The sequence below is a fragment of the Telopea speciosissima genome, chromosome 10 (assembly GCF_018873765.1).
Source record: "Telopea speciosissima isolate NSW1024214 ecotype Mountain lineage chromosome 10, Tspe_v1, whole genome shotgun sequence".
Classification (NCBI taxonomy): Eukaryota; Viridiplantae; Streptophyta; class Magnoliopsida; order Proteales; family Proteaceae; genus Telopea; species Telopea speciosissima.
In genome coordinates this window covers 47,237,305-47,262,224 of record NC_057925.1, presented here as the reverse complement: position 1 = coordinate 47,262,224, position 24,920 = coordinate 47,237,305, and the positions used below count along the sequence as shown (strand labels likewise).

The 24,920-nt window shown below is 37.9% G+C and overlaps 1 protein-coding gene, 1 long non-coding RNA gene and 1 pseudogene across 2 annotated transcripts; 2 read left to right on the top strand and 1 right to left on the bottom strand.

The window, feature by feature from the left end:
* Positions 1–1,499: 1,499 nt before the first annotated feature.
* Positions 1,500–2,158, bottom strand: LOC122642732. Its single transcript, XR_006330089.1, has 2 exons — positions 1,821–2,158; positions 1,500–1,708 (listed from the first exon to the last, which is right to left on the bottom strand). It is a non-coding gene; the product is annotated as an uncharacterized LOC122642732 (long non-coding RNA).
* Positions 2,159–13,900: 11,742 nt separating this feature from the next.
* LOC122643659 (F-box protein CPR1-like) lies at positions 13,901–15,313 on the top strand. The gene has a single exon (XM_043837261.1). It carries the CDS (start codon positions 13,901–13,903, stop codon positions 15,311–15,313), a length of 1,413 nt encoding a protein of 470 aa, XP_043693196.1.
* A 4,886-nt stretch (positions 15,314–20,199) lies between these two features.
* LOC122643658 lies at positions 20,200–21,403 on the top strand (annotated as a pseudogene).
* Positions 21,404–24,920: the final 3,517 nt, after the last annotated feature.

The following is a 24,920-nucleotide window of genomic DNA, read 5'->3' as shown; positions in this document are numbered from 1 at the left end:
ATTATCGATCTCTACAGAATGGATAGAGTCTTATTACAGACCTTTAAGTTTTTCAAAGAATAGTGAAGTTATACTCCAAAAGAATTTAAGAACGCAAGTTCGGTGTGATTTCCATAGTCGAAGAGCTAAGATATTTAGGATTAATAGCGTTCGAGATTGTTTTCGAGCAGAGAGTTGCACTGGGAGTCTTGTGATCTGCGTTGGGAGTCTTGTTCCACTCAATGCCAAGAAGCAGAAATAGAAAAAGAAGACGAAGCAGAAAAGGAAAAAAAAAGAGGTGCAATTGGTAGAGGTTACAATATAACTGGAATTTGACATGGTAATATTTTTTTTTTTTATGGATTATTGACATGGTAATTGGTATTGCAGATGTACATTTCAAGCATTATTCATGTGTGAAAGTAATATGATAATTTGAAGTTGAATGCTAAACTGGTAAACAATAACAAGCATTCCAAATTAGATGCAATCTATTGGTTTTGCTATTATGTAATGAATGTTCTTGAAGGTAGTGAACATTATTTAGGAGGGATGAGTACCCCTACAGAGTTTTGTGAGACGAGATGAGAAACCTTATTCTGTATGCCTCTCCTCCTCTCCTCCCCTCCCCCCTCCCCCCTGAATTTTTATCGTATGCGGTTCCCTAATCTGTGCGGTTCCGTAGTGCCTCTCACAAGAGGAGGGTAGATCCCACCTGGGCAGAGTGTTCGGTCAAGTGCCCCGGGTGGGTCCCACTCCCCTCTTGTGAAAGGCACTAAGAAATCGCACTGGTCAGAGAACCATAGACGATAACAATTCCCCCCTCCCCCCCTCTTCTTGAAACTAATTAGTTTATGATTGAAATAAAAAACACTATTGAACTAATTCAACATCTGATCCGAGAGTAATTGAGTCATAACAATAAGTTTGTATTTGTCATTTTTTTTGTGTTGTTAAACCTCTAACCATCACAATTTGAATTCTAAAATATTTTTACTGAAAAGCTTCGAATGACAAAAGGAGACTTGTTTCCGACCAAAATGACAGTCACAAACCTTTGTCATTTTTCTATGTTGTTAAACCTCTAACCTTCGCAATTTAAGTTCACATATTTGATGTCATCTATTGCATTTTATGTTGGGATATGATAGCCTATAATGTGTTTTTGCGATTATATTTCTTTAAAACAACCATTTATTTTAACCTTCGTTTTTCCATTTTCCATTTTCCATTTAATTAGGTTGTTCAAAGGGCTTCTGGAATAATGCCTATTTTCCTTGTTAGATGACACATTGGAGGGGAGAAGCTGCACTCATAATAACTCCTTGGTGAACATAGTAAATTCAACCAGCAATAGTTTTACATGCCAAAGGATGCTGAAGCTATGTGAGATACCCATGTAATTAAATATTAACAGTACACCAGGGGGTGAAGCATGTCAGGCCTCAGGGGTACACTTTTGTAAATTCATCTACCAAAAATATCCTGGAAAATGCTTTTTCCTAGACACTACTGGTATGCTGTACAATCTATATATTGAAGAGGGATTCAAGCTCATGTAGCATGTGCACGATATGAAACCTGCAACCAAATATCCCTCAGCTTGTGTCTAAAGCTGGAAGGAGACATAGATTTCAAATGTAGGTTCACTCAAATTTAAAACTACAAAATTGACTGTCTCATTATTCCAGTTGGAATCCACCCTGGTTTCAATGTCAGAACTTGATACCTGCATAAGAGAATTAAAAGAAAGACCAAAAGCAGATTAGGCCTTGCTGGTCTATTGATAGCTGTATGAACACACATACATATACCATGAGACTTGGATTATTGTGCAGCACCTCTCATTTGAGCTATACCGGGGACCCAACTTGCTGGTCCTCATCATCTGTGCCAAAATATCGGTCCCCAAACTCACCCATGCCAGGGATGACACGGTATTCTTCATTCAAACCAATTTCGATCTCAGATGTCACAATCTTAATTTTTGGAAAGCTTTTGCAGACTACATGCACTCCTTGAGGCGCCTGTCAAGATTAATAAAATTAGTTATGCAAAAATCAAGTCAAGAACAGTATATAACCATAACCAACTCAAGCACTCATGTATACAAATATGGTTTATATGATGGTATAATCAATGTTTTATCATAAAAGGTGAAAACCACCGTCAGGAATAAAAGATAAATAAATGTCACCCACCCTGGCAATGACGATACACAGACTACCTACAATCCTTGTCTTGGACACCAAAAATAAATAAATAAACAATAATAATAGTAGTAGTAGTAGTACTAGTAGTAATAATAATAATAATAATAATATAAAATAGACGGCCCAGATCTCGGCCCATGAAGGTCATAAACATCTTTGAGGGCTTAACCTAGTAGGGGCAACAAAGAGGAAGTCCTCACAAAAAATGACACTTGGTAGCAAAAGTTGTCAAATTCTAAGTAGACTCTGGGAGCGTACTTTGAGCATTTTACTTTCCTTTGAAGCCAAGTCCTAAGCCCCATTACAATCTAAGAAAGTCCTCCTAAACTAGATGCGGTGAGATTTCCTTTGGTAGCTTCGAGCTCACTCAGCAATGGTGGAACTTAACTATCAACATTTTGACACTAGCATATCATCTATGGTAGGAACTACGTCCGACATGATTCATGATTTATTCGGAATACGTAGGTAGCCTGAGAAGTCAATTTCAGGCTCGATCAACCATTGTTTGAGCTTTCCTTCTCAAAAGGGATCAGAATGTCGCTATTTTTATCATCAGAAGATGGTATGCTCAGATTGAGAATTCTCTCTACCGTCCATCATTCCGGCGGATTCCCAAGAATTTTACCTCTTAGTCCTTGTTTTCTATGCTAATCCTTCATTGACGTGAATTCTCTTGTACGTTTGCCATTCTCAAATAATAGCGTTGTTTTCTCTCTAGGCCATTTGTTTTCATGTCGTCCAGAGTTCAAGTCCAAGTATGACCTTTGGTTATTTCCGTCATGATTCTAATACTATCTGTTGTGTTGGGAAACAAAAAAACGAAGAACAAGAAGAAAAAGAATAAGTTGAAACCAAAAAATAAAAAAGAGAAAAAGAAAGCAGAAAGAAAAGAAAATAGGGTTGCAACGGGTAAAAGGGTAAAATATCTAAAACCCTAAAAAAGAATGAGATATTATTTGAGAGGGTAAAATAGAAAAAAGACCTAAACCCTAAAGTGGATGAGGGACATTAAAAAAAAAAGAAGGATGAGTCATTGAAGGGGGGGGGGCGTCATTAAAAAAACCAGGTGAGAGAATTCAAAAAGGAAAGGAGAGAAAACGGATCTTTATCGCCCCGAGATAAAGATCTAATTTTTAATTTTTTTTTAAAGAAAACAGAGGTAAACCTAACCAATCTTGACCGACAGATCGGTCTGCATCGGTTAGGTTACCCAATTTTCTTTAAGGAGATTATTATTTTTTAAATATTTTTACCCTTATCCGTACTAATCCATCGATATGTGATCGGCCAAGAATCGGTATCGGTCTCAATAGATACCGATCTGTGCTGGTCAGGATCGGTTAGGTCTACCCATGTTTTTTTTAAAAAAATTTACATTTTTTATCTTTGTTCATACTGATCCACCAATATAGGAACGGCCAGGAATCGATATCGATCTCTATCTCCATCGATACCAGTCTGGAATGATATGCATCGGATTGCATCGGTTAGGTTACCCTGTTTTCTTAAAAAAAATTTACATATTTTAATATATTTATACCCTTGTTTGTACTGACCCACTGATACGGGGTTGGTCAGGAATTGGTATTGGTCTCAGTCGATACCGATCCAAATCGATCTGCCAATTAGGTTAATACTTTTTTATTTAAAAACTAGATTTTTTTGTACATTTTTACCCTTTTTCGTATTGATCCAATGATACAAGAATGGCCAGAATCAGTATTGATCTGAGCAGATACCGATCTGTATCAATCGGGATGGTTTACCCTTGAGAGAGAGATATTGTTGAGAATAAAGGAGGTTTTTTTTAAATATAACAAAAAAAAAAAAAAAAGAACAGCAAGATACGTTTTGAGATTTTGTGGATTCAACAGTAAGAGGGAGAGAGATATCGTTGAGAATAAAGAAGGATTTTTTGAAATGAAAAAATAAAAAAAGAGCAACGTTTTGAGATTTTGTGGATTCACCAAGCAAGAAAGAAGGTGTAAACAGATCAGATTTAGCTCGGATAGTGCTATATTTGCATCCACATCCGAATAGCTTTTGGACGGATTCGGATAGTGCTAAACAGATACGAATACGGATTTTGATTGGATATTTTATCCGTTTACATGTAAATATAGCTTTTTGGATAATTATAGCCTATCCGTATCAGCATTTGTTTAGATTTCGAATGGATTTGGATAATGTTAAACGGACTTCGGTATGGAAACGGATTTCCACTATTCATTTACACCCGTAATCTAAACTTGTAACCCATTCAACCAGTATTTCAATAAAATTAAAATATTATTAATCCATAATTAAATTAAATCACTTACTTTTTTAATGAATCAATGATCATTAATGCTTGATTCTAATCCGATGAATATGAGATTAGCTGAATAGAATATACACTACCTACAAGACCAAGTAGAGTTTTTTCTCTCATAATAATAATAATAATAATAATAATAATAATAATAGTATTATTATTAATATTATTAATAATGACGGTTTTAGTTTCCTATGATAGAGTCTTTTGATTGGCTTGGATTCCTATATGAGACTGAAAAAACCAACCAAAAAACTAAAAAAAAACTAAAAAAGAAAAAAAAAGAAACGTAAGACTTAGGTTAGGGAGTGAGAGGTTCGAGTTTCACCGCCCCACGCTGCGAGTCTGTAATATATAAAGTAAAAGGATCCAATTGTCTTTCGTCTTTCTTTTCTCTCTGAAGAAAAACCTTCCCTGGCCATGGCGGACGTCAAGAACAAGAATATGAGCGAAGAGAATACCATGCCATCCATGAACCTCCCTGAGGACCTCATCGTGGATATACTTTTAAGGCTTACAGTCAAGTCTCTTTTAAGATTCAGGTGTGTATCCAAACTCTGGTGTGTTCTAATATCCGATCCTGGTTTCATCAAAACTCACCTCAACCGATCCCTTGCAACCAATAACAACCTCAGTCTCATTTTCTCAGACCACAAAAATCTTCATTCTATCGACCAAAATTCTGTCGACCTAAATTCTTGCGAACAACAAAAGACGATAGAACTCGATCATCCACTCAAGTCTCCAATTTACGAAACCCAAATTTTGGGTTCTTGCAACGGCTTACTCTGTATATCCAAGTATATCACAACCTGTTCTCACCAATACTATTTGGACATAATATTCCTCTGGAATCCTTCTACAAGAAAGCAGAAGAAGCTACCTACTACACCTATAGAGATTCCCCTGAAAACCGTGTATCACTTTGGATACGGATTTGGTTACGATCCTGCAACCGACGATTACAAGTTAGTAAGGATTGTACAGGAAGAAGTTGAAATTGATGATACGGAGGTGAAGATCTACACACTGAGCACCAACTCATGGAGAAGGATCGCACACATTCCCGCAAACATGCCCTTTCAGCTCTGCATTAATTATGAATATGGGGTTCTTGCAAATTCTGTTCTTCATTGGGATGTATATCGCGAGACAGGATCCAGGTTTGTCATTTTCTTAGACCTTAAAAATGAGGAGTTTGGAGAGTTGCCAATGCCCAACTTTGAAGAGGACGATTCGTTTTATACGAATATCGATGTTCTTGGAGAACAACTCTGTATAGTCCGTGACTTCTTCCAAGACCATATTGAGATTTGGGTGATGAAGGAATATGGTGTGAGAGACTCTTGGGTGAAACAGTTTTCGTTTAAACAACCATCAAATCTTTTGTACATCATCAGGCCTGTATGCTATACAAAGAAGGGTATAATTATACTCAAGGGATCATGGTTCCTGAATGAACCCCACTTTCTGGTTCTCTATGATACTCGTAGAGGAACGTTTAAGAATCTTAGGATTTGTTTTGAAACAGAGACTATAACAAGTTCTTGGTATAGGATTGAAATAGAGATCTGCATTGGGAGTCTCGTTTCACTCGACGTCAAAGGTGGATCTGAAATAGAAGAAAAGGAAGAATAACAAACAAACAGAGGTAATGATATAATATAATATTAATTATTGACTTGTAATTGGTGGAGAAGATTTACACTTCAAGTTCCTATTTCAATATATATTTACAGTTGTTTCCTCCAATTTCTTTTTTTGTTTTTTGTTTTTTGTTTTTTTTTGGTGTATTTGCACCCTTGCGTCCTGAATAATTGTTGTTTCATCTATAAAACTCCAATGGATGAGTCTTCCATTCTTGCATCAAGTTTTAAGTTGCTTGCCTTCAAATTGAAGGACAAGTAGAGTGAAGACTTGAATTGGCCGCTGCATGTACTTTTGGAATAATGCTTATTTTCCTTGTTAGATGACACATTAGAGGGGAGAAGCTGCACTTATAAGAATTCCTTGCTGAACATAGTGAAATTTGTATATTATTTATATGCTGAATTGGCATTATGTGTGTGGAGAGAGGAAAGCTGGCCACTTATAGGCTAATTGTAGATTTTTCCTTACATACATACATGGGCTGCAGGAATAGAAATCTTGAAGCCAAACCCAAAGTAGTCTAGAGTAGGTATATTTTGAGTTTTATCTATTGTCCTGTATCCCTTTGTATTGAAAGTTTATGAAAGAGAAGCTGACCTTTTTTGTGCTGGGAAGGGGGAAGGGGGGGGGGGATTTTTATCCTCTTAATTTGCCTACCCATACTTGAGGTCAAGTACATCTAATAGAGGGAGGTGGACCCCATGTGGACCCCATCTCGGGCAGTGTGTTTGGGCAGGGGGTAGAATAGTCATTTTCATCCCCTCTGTTAGATGTACTTGACGTCAAGTACGGACAGGCAAATTGAGAGGATAAAGGGCTCAAATACGAGTTGTGTAAGTTGGGTTCAGCTTAGACTTCCACTCCTAAACCTTTAGTTCACAAAAATCAATTGTTGCAAACATTGCAATTCATATCTGTCTCTTTGCATGCATAAAAGAGAGAGAGAGAGAGAGCTTAGCATTCCATCCCATTAAAATTTCAAGTAAATACATGTGGACTGGTCATCTATCTGAGAATGTGCAAGAGAAGTTGCATAGAACTGCTCCAAGGGAGCCTTGTGCACTGGAATGCTCTTTATATTTCGGTTTGAGGAATTCTAGTAAAGCTTTGTCTGTTGCCTTTACTGGTGAGGATTTTTGTTGTTGAAATTTTAAGACTTACAAAACAAATCTTCTTTTTCTGGGTTTGACTTTCCATGGACTATATATAAATATATCTGTTCTGAATGCCATCACCAATGATAGAATCCTCCCATAGTTCCATAGTGGGATCGATTCACCATCAAGCCTTCAACGGGAGACCATGTAATAAGTGAAAACAGACAAGCACTGGCTTTCATCTCTTTTTCTTCAGATCTATACAACTGATAATCGTTTACCATTGGTCTAAGTTTCTTTCCATTTTCCATTTCCTCATCCTTAAAATTTGTCTATTCTTCTTCTTCTTCTTCCAGCATAGTAATCATGACTCTCCGCACCTCTGTTCCATTTTAGCGTCCAATCCTTATTGCCGCTGATGTTCAAGGTAAAAAAAATAAATCCTCTATGTTTTGAACCCCTTCCAAGCCCCATCCCTACTGAAAAAGATTTTATCCAGCACCTTGCCTGGGCTGCATGTGCAGCGTCGGACAGAGTGAGGCGTGAAAAGACTGCCTCACCCCTATTCGGACAAGGCGCTCAGGCAGGGGTGAGGCGGTCTTTTCGAGCCTCACTCTGTCCAGCGCTGCATGTGCAGCCCGGGCAGAGTGTTGCATAGGAGCCAAGTCCCATCCCTACCCCTCCACATCACATATGAGGAAAGTTAATTGAGTGACATGGAAGGGAAAAACCTCCATGGTCTGTTGCCATGGTGGTGGACAAGAAGAAGATTCCTAAATAAGTGGCATTGCCAACCAAGAACCTTCTTGAGATCCCAATGTGGACATACTTTCTAGGCTTCCAGTCAAGTCTCTTCAAAGGTTCAAGTGAGTATGCGTCAAATATTTCAGTGCCTCTAAAATAGTTAGAATAATCAATGCCAATGCAATCCAATATAAATACAATAATTATATTCTTGCAATAGGTGTTGAGATGTTCAGAATCATAGAGATATAATTCCACATCGGTTTGCTCAGGTCCTTGGTGCCTTCATATACTTGAGAGCTCTTTTCCTCTGATATTAGGTTTTGAGTTGGACTCTCCAACATGATATTAGTGCCCATGTCACTTTGTTATCCTCCCTAAATCATTTGTCCTCGTATAGAGTTAAGTATGTCAAAACTATACATGAGAGGGAGTGTTGAGATGTTGAAAGTTATAGATTTATATTTCCACATCCATTTGTTCAGGTCTTCTATTACTTTACGTACTTGAGAAGCATTTTTCACCTAATGCCTTAAGGTTTTGGGTTGAACCTCCAACAATAAGAGTGATATTCTTAGTCTTATTTGAACATTTTTGAACCATTGAAAATACAAGACATATTGTGCAATGCAAAATTGGTCATACAATGGAATATGACTGAAAATAAAAGTGTAGTCGCTATGCTCTCCATTTGCTTTGTCATTCTTGCATCATTTGGCCTAGGGCTGCAACAGGGTCGAGTTGGGCCAGGCTTTATAGAACCGTAACCCAATCCTAAGTCTCCATACCTGGGCTCCGGCCCGACCTTGATTTAGGGCCAAAAAAATCCAACCCTGACCCTGATTGGCCATGATCATGGGGAGGGGAAGGAAATGTATGGGCTGGAATGGACCCGGGAGAAATTATCAATTTATTTTACATAAAGTAACACTGTAATAACATGTATTATCTCCCTTATTGTCTTCATATATAATATATTATATAACAAAAAGTGGGTGACGTTTAAAGTTTATAATAAATATATTATATCAATATATATTTTATAGTATAACTTAAAGCTGGGCCAGACTTAGCCCGAGGTCTCAACCCTAACCCGACCCGACCCTGACTCAAGGCCAGAAATTTCCAGCCCTAACCCGTCCTCAGTGCCAAATATCTTAGCCCAGGCTCTGTTCGAGCTTAGGGTGAGTTTGGGCCAGCAGGGCCAAACTTGCACCCCTAATTTGGCCTTTTATCATATATTTTGGTTTTCTTCTCCAAAATTTCTTTTTCTTTGTTTCTTCATCTAATGGAAGAATAAGAAAATGAGAAAATGAACTCTATCAGGAGCGTGGCACTTGCGTCAATGCCCCGGCCAATGAGAGAGCAAGTATGGGCATCGACCAAAAAAAGCGCGGTGGTCATTTTGCACTCCCCTATGTCTGGGCGGAGGTGCATTCTCCCAGACAAAGAACACTTTCATAAGAAAACTTTATCTTTTGCTTCCTATTTTAATACATTTTTATTTTTATTTTCACTCTTAGTAGACACTAGCCAAAAGAACACAACATATGAGAATCCACTATGATATTAGCAGACATAGCAGCTGATCACCCAATAGAACAACATATAATCTCATCTACTTTCTATTTACCATTAATATATTGATGTAGCATCCGATATGGCAGATCGGGTGGACCGTGATCACAACTACCCCAAAGAGCTTAGGCGCTCCACGCGGATTCGCCAACCTTCCCAACGCCTTCGCTACCTCGCCTAGGCACCACATCAGTCCTTGGAGTGCAAGTCATTGGCGTCCTAGCATATCTTTTAGATTCTTAGATTATTTACTTTCCTATTTCCTAGTTTCCATATGTACATAGGATTATTTGTTTTCCTATTTACTAGTTTCCATATGTGCGTAGGATCTCTTATGTAATGCAACTTGGGTCGCAAGTTTTAATAGTTTAAGAAAGCTTCCATCATTCCTAGTTTCTATTTTTCCTTCTTATTTGTAATCAGTTTATGGGCTTTAAATCCCCATCCATGGAATGAAATTTCAGAAGATTGAAAGCCATTTGATTGTGTAGCCTAGCTCCAACCGATCCTTGAAGAGATCGGCCTCCTCAGGACTTGAAGAGCCTCCCATCGATAGCCTTGAAGAGCTGTCCTCTCCTTGAAGAGAGTGTCCACCCGCGGCCCAAAAGAGCAGCAGCCCCTCTCCATCATCTCACCTCCACCATTCCACCCTCTCCCCCTCTCATTCTCGCCTCTCTCCTTCTCTCTCTCCCATTCACGTTACCCTCCATCTCACCAGCCCTCTCAAGCCCTCCATCGCCACATAAAATATCAACCCCTTCCAACCTTAAATACACGCGATAACGTTTTGCCGCTCTCAATCTCTCTTCTATTGAGCGATCCACACTATTTTAGTATCAAAGCCGGAACGAAGAGAAGATTGTTCTCATAGCACCACACCATGGAGGACGTACAGCCCGTGTTGCAAAAGTTGAGACATGCGATGATGCTGCCCAAGCCGATACAGCTATCCTTTGATGTCAAGCTGCGGATGAAGATTTGCAGATGAAGATTTGCGCCATGCTCGGGGAAGAGGACCGCGAGCCAGAAACCCATGCCCTCCTCAACCTCCACATGAGCAGGACTGGAATCGTAAGCTAAACGGGGATATTCTTGATTTCACAGGTAATGAATCACCTGATGAAGTTGTTGATTGGCTTACTCTAGTCAATGAAGTTTTTGACTAGAGTAGAAATTCCTCCTATCTCTACTTTTGTAGACTTAGATTCTTGCGAAAAACAAGAGGCAGTAGAACTCAATCATTCGATAAAATCTTAATATCAAGAAACCGAAACAGAAGTATTGGGTTCTTGCAATGGCTTACTCTGTATGTCTACAAAATATGGAAATGACATATTCCTGTGGAATCCTTCTACCAGAAGGCATCAGACGCTTGCCATTACACCTATAAAGCTTCTCGTCAGAGTAAAAAATTGCCATCTTGGATACGGATTCGGTTATGATTCCACCACCGAAGATTACAAGCTGGTAAGGGTTTTGCAGTTTTATAGAGATCACAATGAGGACTCTTGGCATTCGGAGGCAAAGGTATACTCTCTTAACAGCAACTCATGGAGAAGGATCGGTGACATGCCTTTCCACCTTGGCACCAACTCACGATTTGGATGGATCAATGACAACTTGTGCTTCCATGTCATCGTTAACAATGGGGTTCTTGCAAATTCTACTCTTCATTGGGTTGCAATTTGCAAGACGGGAAGTCAGGTCACTTTCCTATGACCTTAAAGATGAGGAGTATGGAAAGGTGCCACTGCCTGACATAGTGGACTATAAGATTCCTTGGAATGTTGAGGTTCTTGGAGGATAACTCTGCATGCTCTGTCACTTCTATTTCATCTATGTTGATATTTGGATGATGAAGGATTACGACGTGAGGGATGTTTTTGGTTTTCTTCTCCAAAATTCCTTTTTTTCTGTTTTCTTCATCTAATTGAAGAATAAGAAAATGCGAAAATGAACTCTGGGAGCGTGGCTCCTCCGTTAGTGCCCAAGCCAATGAGAGAGCAAGTATAGGCATCGACCAAAAAGGGTGTGCTGGTCATTTCGCATTCCCTTGTGTCTGGCTCATGTGTACACTCCCGGACAGAACACTTACATTAAGAAAACCTTTTCCTTTGCGTCCTATTTTAATATAATTTTTTTTTCTTCATTTCGATATGATCCAACCGATTGTTGAATTGGAACTAGTGAAGAATTGAAGATTGATCCTGTGCTCTTTTATTAATTTTAATTTTTAAACCTTGATTTGAGCTCTAACCTCTTTCCAATATTCTTGTCCCAGAGTCCCAAGGGAAAAGCATGAAGTTGGATAGACGGTCTTGATTCACATATGATAACACCAATCAATTTTAAAAAAACTAGAGCGAACCATCTGGTCAACAGATATTGACCACAATTCAAGTCAAGGTTTAAATACTTGATATCAGAAATGGGATTGGTGTCCATCAATTCCAATCCAAATAAGATAGAAATTGGCAAGACTGAAAACGTTTTTTCACTCAGATATTGTGAGAGGTGAATATGAGTCAGAGGTCAGTAGTTCTAGGTCTAAATTGGTGATACTCTCTAATCCAATCCGATTTATAAAAACATGCTTTAAGTTTTCTCCACAATGGTTGATTGTGTCCAATCAGGTCAAAATTTAAACTGAAATTGAGGTGATTTCGAGCACCAATCTGATTATAAAAATAAGGGAAAAGCCTCTCTCAGCTGTCAGTCATTGTAGGTGGGGATGTAAACGAATAAGATACGGATCGAATGTGATCGGATCTAGATATTCTTTGTCAAATATAAATTCCCTAAATGGATATGGATGCGAATTGAATTCGGATTTTTTACTATTCGTTTACATGTCTGACTTGTGTAACTCAGACCTTCCTCTCCCTCCCCCCCCCCCCACAAAAAAAAAAAAAAAAAAAAAAAACAAAACAAAACAGATACAATTCATCCTCAATCTATGTTCTAGTCTCATAATTCTCATTTTCTCATTCTTTAGAACCGGCCTATTGAATCTTCAAAAACCCTCTATATCATTACTTCGATATTTATTCCAATTGGATAAATTTTTTTCGGATTATTTGAATAAAAATTTGAATATCCCTAAATGGATACGGATATCCCTAAACGAATACGAATGCAAATCAAATTCAAATTTTCGGGTATCCATTTACATTCCTAATCATGGGTGGGCTAAGACCAACTCCTCTCTCCTCACTATTGACAAACAGTCAAAACAGGCCCCGATTGATGCGTTCCCCTATACAACTAGTTCAATATCATGTCCATCAATTCTAATCCAAATCAGCTCGAAATTAGCCGGAACCATTGTGGGTGGGCTAAGTTAGCAGCTCTTCTCTACTCCTTTTGGTATAAACTGCCAAAACATGCCCTGGTATGTGCGATCCCCTATGCTAATACCACTACCTCAGAGAACCCTCAAACTAAAAATAAAACCTCCAAATCCAATAGCCAAGCTAAACTCCAAAACTAATAGGGCATATGATTGTTAGCCGGCTGGACTTTGGCCTGGGTTGGGTTGTGGTGTGTAATGGGTGTACCCAAACACTACCCAATGACTTTATCCTTTGAGGGAGGGCTACTTCTGTTGGGAGTCTAATGGGGAGAGGAGTTATTCCAACTACGCTATATAAGAGCCTTGTGTCCCGTTACTTAGTTTGTTTATTTTTTTTCTATACATTCCTGGGATCTTATACCTCTCCAGCGAGCACCCCGCCTAGGGTGCGTTCAATTAGCATCCAGCGGGCCAGGGCGGGGCCTGGTGTGTATCCGGTCAGTTCACCGGTTGAATGTCTCATTCGGCGAACCTCTAATTCAGTCTTCCCAAGCAATCTCCTATTCTTTCTAAACTTCTATTTAAGTAAGACATGATATGACATGTCATATATGTACTTGAGAATCCAATCGTCCACCAAACACTTTAGAAGATCAAAAGACGTCGCTACCCATGTTTTCACAGTCAGATTCTAAGTGTGTACCGTACTTGAAAGGATAAAACCCTGTAATATATATGCCTTATATAAATAGAAATCTATAAAGAATGTGATATACATAACTTACATAAATAAAAGTTTACAAAGAATGAGAGACTCTTAAAGGAAATCCGAATTAGAGGTAAGGAAATCTCAATATCCGTGTTTACTCAAAAAAAAAAAAAAAACTCAATATCCGTCAATATTCACTAACGTTTCTCATCTTCCTCAATGTTGGTGAAGTGGGGTAGGGGTGAGGCTTGGAAGGGGTTTAAAACATGGGTGTTGTGTAGATTTCAACTCATATATTTCTCTCTATTCCAGTCCATAGCGATGGTGGATGTCAAAGAGGAGATAAGCGAAGCAGAGGCAATGGAAATTAAGAAGAATCTTCCTGAGGACATCATTGTGGAGATACTTTCTAGGCTTCCAGTCAAGTCTCTTCTAAGATTCAAGTGCGTATGCAAACCCTGGTGTGCTCTTATAATTAATCCTACTTTCATCAAGATGCATCTCAACCGATCCCTTGCAAGAAATAACTACGAGAACAACCTTATTTTCGTTTCTGATAATCTCTACTCTTTTGATTCTCTCCACTCTTTCGACTTAGATGTTGCTTCCGAACAACAACTGTTGGTAACACTCGATCATCATCAGCCTGACTTTCTAGAATGTTCATCTAGAATATGGGGTTCTTGCAACGGCTTACTCTGTATAGCCGATGATATAGACTTTCCCGTATTCTTTTGGAATCCTTCTACTAGAAGGCATCATAAGATACCTAATACTCCAATAGAGATTAGTGATTGTTCCCATGATTTTGAATTTGTTTATGGATTTGGTTACGATCCCATCACCGATGATTACAAGCTTGTAAGAATTGCACTGTCCGAATATGACTATTTTATTTCAGAGGTGCAAGTCTACTCACTTAAAACCAACTTATGGAAAAGAATCGCCGATATGCCCTTCTCTCTCATCATGGGTAATGAGAATTGTGGGGTTCTTGCAAATTCTGCTCTTCATTGGATTGGAATTCGCAAGAGGGATCCTGACACTTGCTCCACTATTATCGGTTCCTTTGATCTTCAAGATGAAGGGTATGGAGAGGTGCTACTGCCTCATCTTGTGGACAGTGAACCGCCAGACTTGGACATCTGTGTTCTTGGAGGACAACTCTGTCTGCTCTGTCACATCTACAGTGGTAAACGAGTTGAGATTTGGGTGATGAAGGATTACGGCGTGAGAGACTCTTGGGAGAAACAGTTCTCAATCCACACAAAAGGGTATTTGGATTACGGCTTAAAACCTATATGTTATTTAAAGAATGGGGAAGTTTTACTCGAAAAGAATTTTACTGCACCGTCCATGTATGATCCTCCTAGTCAAAGCACTAGGAAACTTAGGATTATTAATGTTCCAGATTGTTTTCAAAGAGAGATCTGCAATGGGAATCTCTTGATCTGCGTTGGGAGTCTCGTTCCACTCAATGCCAAGAAGCAGAAACAAAAAGAAGACGAAGTAGAAAAGAGAAAAAACAGATGTGTGTTGGGAGTCTTGAGATCTGCATTGGGACTGGGGTGTCTTGTTCCACTCAATGCCAAGAAACAGAAAAAGAAGACGCCTCTCGTCCACCATCACCTCCCTCTTCTTTTCTCTGTCTACTTTTTTTTCTTGTTACTTTCTCAATTCTGTAAGAAGTTTGTACTTACGGTAGGCTCTAGTCCCCCTAGTCCCCCTCATTAGATTGTAATTGATTTTTTTTTTCTTTTCATAATCATTAAAAGTTGTGGTGGCGCTCTCTACCTTTCTTGATCTAAAATAAAATTTGGGAAAAATGATCTCTGGGTCGCAGTGCAGGCAGAGCCAAGGCACATGGGCTTCCCACTTAGGGGGATAGGATGGTCATTGCGCCGCACTCCCATGTGTCCGGGTGCAGCCTGCGCTGCCGCCCAGAAAACAGCATCCCAAAATTTATTAATTTTTTTTTTTTTTTTTTATTACAATATCAATGGAGTCAGCAGGTGTAGTAAGTGCTGCAAACCAATGGGCTCTTGTTTCATGCTGTTGCTGCAAATTCTGTTGAAGGACTTCTTCAACCAGAATTTTAAAGAACCAAGGGGAAAAAAACCCCTCAAGAAATCAAATTTCAATAGCAGCAGCACCATGAGTTTCATCTATGATTTATCAGTGAAACTCAGGTTTGTTCCTCTAATTTTGAAAAGGGACTACTTGAGATATTAAACATCACTTCATGTACTATTGCAACTAAATTTCCCCTCATCTTGTATGAGTTGAAATATACTCAGCATACTTATCTTTGATGCTAGAACTCACCTAACTCACCATCCCCTTGGAACATACTCATGTTCCAAGTGCTCTACCAATTTGAGCTAAAGACCCATAAAGTAGACACACAAACCGTGTCAAGTCTCTTCAAAGGTTCAGGTGAGTATTCGTCAAATATTTCAGTGTTTCTAAATTAATTAAAATGATCAGTGTCAATGCAATCCAATATAAATACAGCAATTCTATTCTTGCAATAAGTGTTGAGATGTATCATAGATATATAATTCCACATCGGTTTGCTCAGGTCCTTGCTGCCTTCATATACTTGAGGAGTTCTTTTCATCTAATGTGTTAAGGTTTTAAGTTGGACCCTCCAACATGATATCAACATCCATGTCACCTAAATTGTTTTGTCCACGTATAGAGTTAAGTATGCCAACACCATAAATGAAAGAGAGTGTTGAGATGTTGAAAGTTATAGATTTATATTTCCACATCCATCTGTTTAGGTCTTCTATGTCTTCATACACGTACTTGAGAAGCTTTTTGCACCTAATGCCTTAAGGTTGGACCTGTAACAATAAAAGTGACATTCTTAGTGTTATTTGAACATTTCTGAATCATTGAAATTATAAGACATATTGTGCAATGCAAAATGGGTCATGCAATTGAATATGAGAGAACATAGGAGTGTAATGGCTGTGCTCCCCATCTGCTTTGTTCACTCTTGCATCATTTAGCTTTTCATCTTATGTTTGGGTTTTCTTCTCCAAAATTGCTTTTCCTTTGTTTCTTCATCTAATTGAAGAATAAGAAAATGGGGAAATGATCTCTATTTGGGAGCGTTGTACATGCGTCAATGTTCCGACCAATGAGAGAGTACATATGGACATCGACCAGAAAGGGTGTGGTGGTCATTTGTACACTCCTGGATAGAGAACAATTTTATTAAGAAAACTTTTTTTTTTGCTTTCTATTTTAATAAATTTTATTTTTAGAAAATTTTCACGTACCTCTCCTAAGGTATCACATAATTACAAAAACACCCATCAATTTTGGGAAATTTTGCATATCCCCTAGTTTTCTAAAAAGTTAACACGTGCTCCCATTCCGTTAGTGTACGACTAACAACGTTAAAATCAATGGGGTAAAGTGAATAAAAGAGAAAAAAAACTTGCAACTCATCTTCCCCAAATCGTTTAGGGTTTGAAAAAAGGGAAGATGAGTTGCGTTACAGGTATCCTTCCTTTAGGGTTAATTTTCTTCTCTCTCCCCAATCATGGTGCTCCTGGTGCTTCAGAAACACCATTGATTTTAACATTGTTAGTCCTATACTAACGGAATGGGAGCATGTGTTAACTTTTTAGAAAAGTTGGGGAGACAAGAAATTTCCAAAATTGACGGGTGATTTTATAATTACGTGATATCTCAGAAGAGGTACGTGAAAATTTCTCCAAAATAAAATGTATTAAAATAGGAAGCAAGAGAAAAATTTTCTTAATGAAAGTGTTCTATGCCCAGGAGTGTGTACATGCACCTACACATACGGGAGTGTGAAATGATCACCACGCCCTTTATGGTCGATGCCCATATGCACTCTCTCCTTGGTCAGGGCATTGACGCATGTACCATGCTTTAAGATTGAGATTATTTTCCCATTTTCTTATTCTTCAATTAGATGAAGAAATAAAGAAAATTTTTTTTTTGGAGAAGATCGAAAACCCAGACGTAAGATTACATGAAAACCCTGCACATATTATAAATTTTTGTTGGACAGGATAATAAGGGAAAGTGAGTCAATCAAGGGCTAGAAGTAATAAGGGGTGGTGAGACGCATGTCTTGGGTTCCCCAACTTCCTTCCAAAGAGTGTGTAGAGTGAAATTGAAAATATTATTAGAGAGAACGAACTTTACCTGATTGGTCTTGTAGGGAGTGTATATTTCACACAGTTAATCTCATATTCATCAGATTAGAATCATGCATTAATGACCATTGATTCATTTTAGGTATTAAAATTTTTTTTTGACTTAATTTAATAATACGTTAATAATATTTTAATATTATTGAAATCTTGGTTAGATGGGTTACAAGTTTAGATTTATCAAAAGTAAATCGGTTACCAATTATGGAGAGAAAAACTCTCCTATTCTCTCTCATTAAATTAAGGCAATTAAAAAAAAAACCTTAATTAAAAAGGTGGATATTATCATTCTCTACCTATCTCATTTGTTTGTTTTTTTTATGTTTTTTTTCAAAAAATACTTCTTTATTCTCAATGATATCTGCCCTCTAACCCTCTCTCTCTTGCTGAATCTTCAAAATCTCAAAACGTTTCTTGCTTCTTCTTTTTTTCCGAAAAATCTTTCTTTATTCTCAATGATCTCTCTCTCTCTCTCTCTCTTCAATTTCTTAGCAAATACCGATACTGATTCCTGGCTGATCCCGTATCGATGGGTTGGTATGGACAAGAATCAAAATATAAATAAAAAATCTAATTTTGAACGAAAAAAAGGGTAAACCTAACCGATAGAGACCGATACCGATTCCTGGCCGTTCTTCTATCGATGGGTCAGAATAGACAAGGGTAAAAATATATTATAAAAGAAAACTATTTTTTTTTTTAAGAGAATAGGGTAACCTAACCAATGCAGTTTGATAAATACTGTCCTGGATCAGTATCGGTGGAGATGGAGAACGATACCGATTCCTGGCAGATACCGTATCTGTGGATCGATACGGACAATGGTAAAATGTAAAAAAAATCTAATTTTTTTTTTAAAAAGAAAATAGGGGTAAACCTAACCGATCCCTAGCAACATGGATCGGTCTGCATCGGTTAGTTTACCCAATTTTCTTTAAAAGAATTATTATTTTTTTAATATTTTTACCCTTGTTCGCACTAATTCATCGATATATGATTGGCCAAGAATCGGTGTCGGTCTCAGTAGATACCGATTCATGTCGGTCAGGATCGGTTAGGTTTACCCCTGTTTTCTTAAAAAAAAATTACATTTTTTACCCTTATTCGTAGTCCATACTGATCCACCGATATAGGATCGGCTAGAAATTGATATCGATCTCCATCTCCACTGATACCGATCTGAAACGATATGTATCCCATCGCATTGGTTAGGTTACCCTATTTTCTTTAAAAAAAAATTTATTTTTTCTTTAATATATTTTATGTCCTTGTTTGTACTGACCCACTGATATAGGATTGGCCAGGAATTGGTCTTGGTCTCAGTCGATACCGATCCAAATCGATCTGTCGATTAGATTTACACTTTTTTGTTCAAAAATTAGATTGTTTTGTTCATTTTTACCTTTGTCCGTATCGATCCACTAATACAGGATCGGCCATAAATCAGTATTGATCGTAGCAGATACCGATCTGTATCAGTCAGGATCGTTTACCCTTGAGAGAGAAAGAGAGATTGTTAGAATAGAGGAGGTTTTTTTAAAAATTAAAAAAAAAAAAAAAAACAGCAAAAAACGTTTTGAGATTATGTGATTGCAAGCAAGATTGATTAGATCGTTACCCTTGAGAGAAAGAGATTGTTAGAATAGAGGAGGTTTTTTAAAAATTAAAAAAAAAAAAACAGCAAAAACGTTTTGAGATTATGTGGATTCAGCAAACAAGCAAGAGGGGGAGAGATATCATTGAGAATAAACAAAGATTTTTTGAAATAAAAAATAGAAAGAGAGTAATAAACGTTTTGAGATTTTGTGGATTCACCAAGCAAGAGTGAGGGTGTGATTATATCTACCTTATTTAATTAAGGGAGTGTTTTTTGATTGCCGGGAGAGACTGGGAGAGATTTTCTCTCCTACTTGTTAACTAATTTATTTTTGGTAAATCTAAACTTGTAATCCATTCAAGCAGTATTTTAACAAGATTAGATTATTATTAATTCATTATTAAATTAAATCAAATATTTTTTAAATATTTAAATTGAATCAATGGTCATTAATGCATGATTCTAATCTGATGAACATGTGGTTAGCTGAGTGAAATATATACTACCTACAAGATTAAATATAATTTTTTCTCCCATAATATTATTAGTGTTATTTAATAATGATGATTTTAGTTTCCTATTCGATAGTGGAGTTTTTTTAATGGTTGAATTCCGATAAGAGAGTGAACAATGCCCCAAAAAAAAAAAAAAAAAAAAAAAAAAAAAAGTATAATAGAAGTAAAGTAAGAAACGGAAAGAATTAGGTTAGGGAATCAGATGTTCGAGTTTCACCGCCCCACGCTGCGAGTCTGTAATATATAAAGCAAAAGGAACCAATTGTCTTCCGTCTTTCTTTTTTCTCTGAAGAAAAACCTTCCCTAGCCATGGCGGACGTCAAGAACAAGAAGATACGCCAAGAGAATACCATGCCATCCATGAACCTCCCTGAGGACCTCATCGTGGACATACTTTCAAGGCTTACAGTCAAATCTCTTTTAAGGTTCAGGTGTGTATCCAAACTCTGGTGTGTTCTTATAACCGAACCTAATTTCATCAAAATTCATCTCAACCAATCCCTTGCAACCAATAACAATCTCAGCCTCATTTTTTCTGACTCCAATCTTCACTCTATTTGACCTGAATTCTGTCGACCTAAATTCTAGCGAACAACAAAAGGTGATAGAACTCGATCATCCACTCAAGTCTCCAATTTACCAAATTAACCCAATTTTTGGGTTCTTGCAATGGCTTACTTTGTATATCAAAGTTTGCCTTAACCGGTTCTTACCAAAGCTATTTGGAGCACATAATATTCCTCTGGAATCCTTCCACAAGAAAGCAGAAGAAGCTACCTACTACACCTATAGAGTTTCCCAAGCAAACCATATATCACTTTGGATACGGATTTGGTTACGATCCCGTAACCGGCGATTACAAGTTAGTAAGGATTGTACAGGGAGAAGTTGATCTACACACTTGGCGCCAACTCATGGACAAGGATCGCAGACATGCCCGCAAACATGCCCTTTCACCTCAGCAATAATTTCAAATATGGGGTTCTTGTAAATTCTGTTCTTCATTGGGATGTATGTCGCGAGACAGGATCCAGGTTTGTCATTTTCTTAAACCTTAAAACTGAGGAGTTTGGAGAGTTGCCAATGCCCAACTTTGAGGAGGGCAATTCGTTTTGTAGGTATATCCAGGTTCTTGGAGGACAACTCTGTATACTCCCGTGACATCTTCGAGGTCCATGTTGAGATTTGGGTGATGAAGGAATATGGGGTGAGAGACTCTTGGGTGAAACAGTTTTCGTTTAAACATCCATCAAATCTTTTGTTCATCATCAGGCCTGTATGTTATTCAAAGAAGGTTAAAATTATACTACAGGGATCATGGTACCTGAATGAACCCCAATTTCTGGCTCTCTATGATCCTCGTAGACGAAGGGTTAAGAATCTTAGGATTTGTTTTCCTGATCAAACGATTGAAACAGAGACTACAACAAGTGCTAGGGATAGTATGATTGAAACAGAGATCTGCATTGGGAGTCTTGTTTCACTCGATGCCAAAGATGGATCTGAAAAATAAGAAAAACAGAGGTAGTAATAATATAATATAATATTAATTATTGACTTGTAATTATTAGAGAAGGTTTACACTTCCAAGTTCCTATTCCAATATATATTCAAGTTTACTAAAGTTGCTTGCCTTCAAATTGAAAGAAAAGTAGGGTGAAGACTTGAATTGGCCCTTGCATGTTTATTGTAAAGTTCTAGTCGATGATATCTTACCAAAAGTCGATCGCCTTTGCTACGACTCATGCACTTGGGTAATGTGAAAAGGTATATATAATTATAATTTATCTATCCGTTGTAATTACTTGAGAGTTTCCATGTGAATCAAATTTAAGTTACCTGAATAAGAATGAACCATGTTTTTGTATACATTCGTTCCCATTTTTTTTTTTTGTTTTGGTTGAAATTCGTTCCCATTTAATTAGGCTATTGAAAGGGTTTTTGGAATAATGCTTATTTTCCTTGTTAGATGACACATTAGAGGGGAGAAGCTACACATATAAGAACTCCACTCCTTGGTGAACATAAGAAAATTTGTATATTATTTGGGAGAAAAGTCATAAATCTCCACTCATTAATTAATGTCTTGAAACTCACCCTCTCACATATATGCTTTACACGATCGAGTATGAAAACTTTTCCCTATTATTTATAAGCTGAATTGGCATTATGTGTGTGGAGAGAGGAAAGCTGGCTACTTAGGGAAAAATATCACCTTAATTTGCCTACCCGTCAATTTCCTCAATTTCCTCTAATAGAAAGAGGTGAACCCCACCCAGGCAGTGTTCGGGTAGAAGGTAAAGTGATCATTTCAACCACCCTATTAGATGGAATTGAAGAAATTGAGGGGATAAATATCCAGCTACTTATAGGCTAATTGTAGATTTTTCCTTACATACACAGATGGGCTGCAGGAACAGAATTCATGAAGCCAAACCTAAACTAGTCTGGAGTAGGCTTATTTTGAGTTTTATCTGTTGTCTTATATTCGTTTGTATTGAAAGTGTATGAAGGAGAAGCTGACTTTTTTTTTTTTTTTGGGGGGGCGGCCTCAAATACAAGTTGTGTAGTTTGGGTTCAGCTTAGACTTCCACTCCTAGACCTTTATTTCACAAAAATCAATTGTTGCAAACATTGTGATTTGCATCTGTCTCTATGCTTGTACATGAGAGAGAGAGAGAGAGAGAGAGAGCTCGCGCTTAGCATTCCATCCCATTAAAATTTCAAGTAAATACATGTGCATTGGTCATCTATCTAAGAATGAGCAAGAGAAGTTGCATACAATTGCTCCAAGAGAGCCTTGTGCACTGGGATGCTCTTTGTATTTCGGGTTGAGCAATTCTAGTAAAGCTTTGTCTATTGTCTTTACTGGTGAGGATTTTTGTTTGAGAGATTTTAAGACTTATCCACCGCCACCTCCACCAATACCGTCGCCACCACCACCGCTACTGCCTCAACACTACCATACCCCTACCATTTCCATCACCTCCTCTACCACTATCGCCACCACACCACCACCACCATCAGTACTTCCACCACCACCGCCATCAAACCACCACCACCTCCACCATCGCCACTGCACCGTCACCATTTCCACCACCGCTGCCACCACTATCACCACCATCTCCACCGCCACTGCCACCGCCACCACCATTGCTGCCACCCTCTCCTCCACTACCACCTCTACCTCCACCACTGCCACCACCATCACCTCCACCACCACCACTACCTCCATTTTTTCGGGCATAGTTGTCACAGTGTCTAGGCGACCCAAGGCATTGGAAGGGGTCAAAATTCAAGGCGACGCCAACTAGGCGTCGAAGGCACCTGCTTAGGCGTCACCTCAACAACTATGTTTTGGGTATACAATGACATTTTTGATAATTTATCGAAGTTCCAGAAACACAAATTCCTACGCATAACAAACACGTTTTTTTTCTTTTCTAGCCTAGAAATAGAATTTGCTATTTACCAAATATGTTTTTTTTGTCAAGAAATTTGGCTCAGTAACAGAAAAAAAAATTACTTTTAGAATAGAAACAAGGTCCAGAAACAAAAATGTAATCATACAAGTCTTAAAATTTCAACCTTATAATGATATTTTGTCTTATATGCAAAATATTTTTGTCTTTTACGTGCTACGTAAGATGGTGATAGTTTATTGTCACTATCATGGGTACACTAAGAATAACCCTTTTGACCTTTTAAAAAAAATAAATAAAAGAAAAATCTTTTATAATTATTTTTCTCTCTCTAACCCCATTAATGAAACTGTCCTCCACCTGCTCTTTGGCACACCAAACTCATGCAGGGTTTGCAGACGTCTTTGCCCTAAAGAATAAAAATGTCTTTGTCCCTTTAACAATGGGTGGGCTTAGTTTTCCATAAGAACCGTTGAATCTTGTAACAAGTAGCAAATCTTAAACCCAATTTTCTTTTAATCATGGTGAAGGAGGAATTTCATCACCGATGATCATCATGACGCTTAGATGGGTGTCAGGGAACAATGAAGGACATTTGAACCTTCAACATATGGGGGGAGCATTAACCCAAAATAAAACGATTGCATATGGAGAGTGAAGATGACCTTAGATTTATGGGTGAAACCTTCTCCATCGGTGAATGTAACTTCTCTCCAAACCTTACGGTTATCGCAAACTCAATAATTAGTGTTGTGAATTAAACCACACTTCAAGTCAAGGTTTAAAATGGTTTTTCACTCAGATATTGTGAATCAAGGTGAATACGAATCAGGGGTCAGTAGTTCTAGGTCTAAATTGGTCATCGGCGATCGTTACACACCTCATTGTGCCTGCACTGCTATGGCCGCTCGGGCAATTGCATCGTAGAGAATCTGTTTCGCTAAATTGGTGATACTCTCAATTCCAAACCGATTTATATAATCATGCTTTAAGTTGCCTTCACAATGGTTGATTGCGATTAGTCAAATCAAGTGAAAATTAACTGAAATTGATCGAGGTGACTTGGAACACCAACCTGATTATAAAAATAAGGGAAAAACCCCTCTGAGCTGCCATTGTGGTGGGCTAGGCCACCAACTCCTCTCTCCTTGCTATTGACAAACGGTCAAAACGTGCCCTGATTGGTGTGTTCCCTTATACCACTATCTCAGGATCCGTGTCCCTCATTTCAATCCAAATCACCTTGAAAATAGCCGGAACTAGTGTGGGTGGCTTATCCCCAATTTAAGGGTGTCAAATGTAATCGGAACTGAATATTGAATCCAAAACTGAGTCAAATTAATCGAATTGAATCGGACTGAACTAATTTGATTCGGATTCAGATCAACCAAATAAATTTCTATTCGATTTCGATTCGGATACGGTTTTGATGGAGGAACCATCGATTCTAACCAAATAACCGAACCTCAATGGGTAAATCTTAATTTTTTAACGTTTTAAAGTTAATCTTTTATCTTTAGGTTTTAATACTTTATTAATTTATTCCTTTCCTTGGCCGCAATAGAGGTTTAGTCTTTCAAAGTTTATTCAACAACCCAACCTTTTACC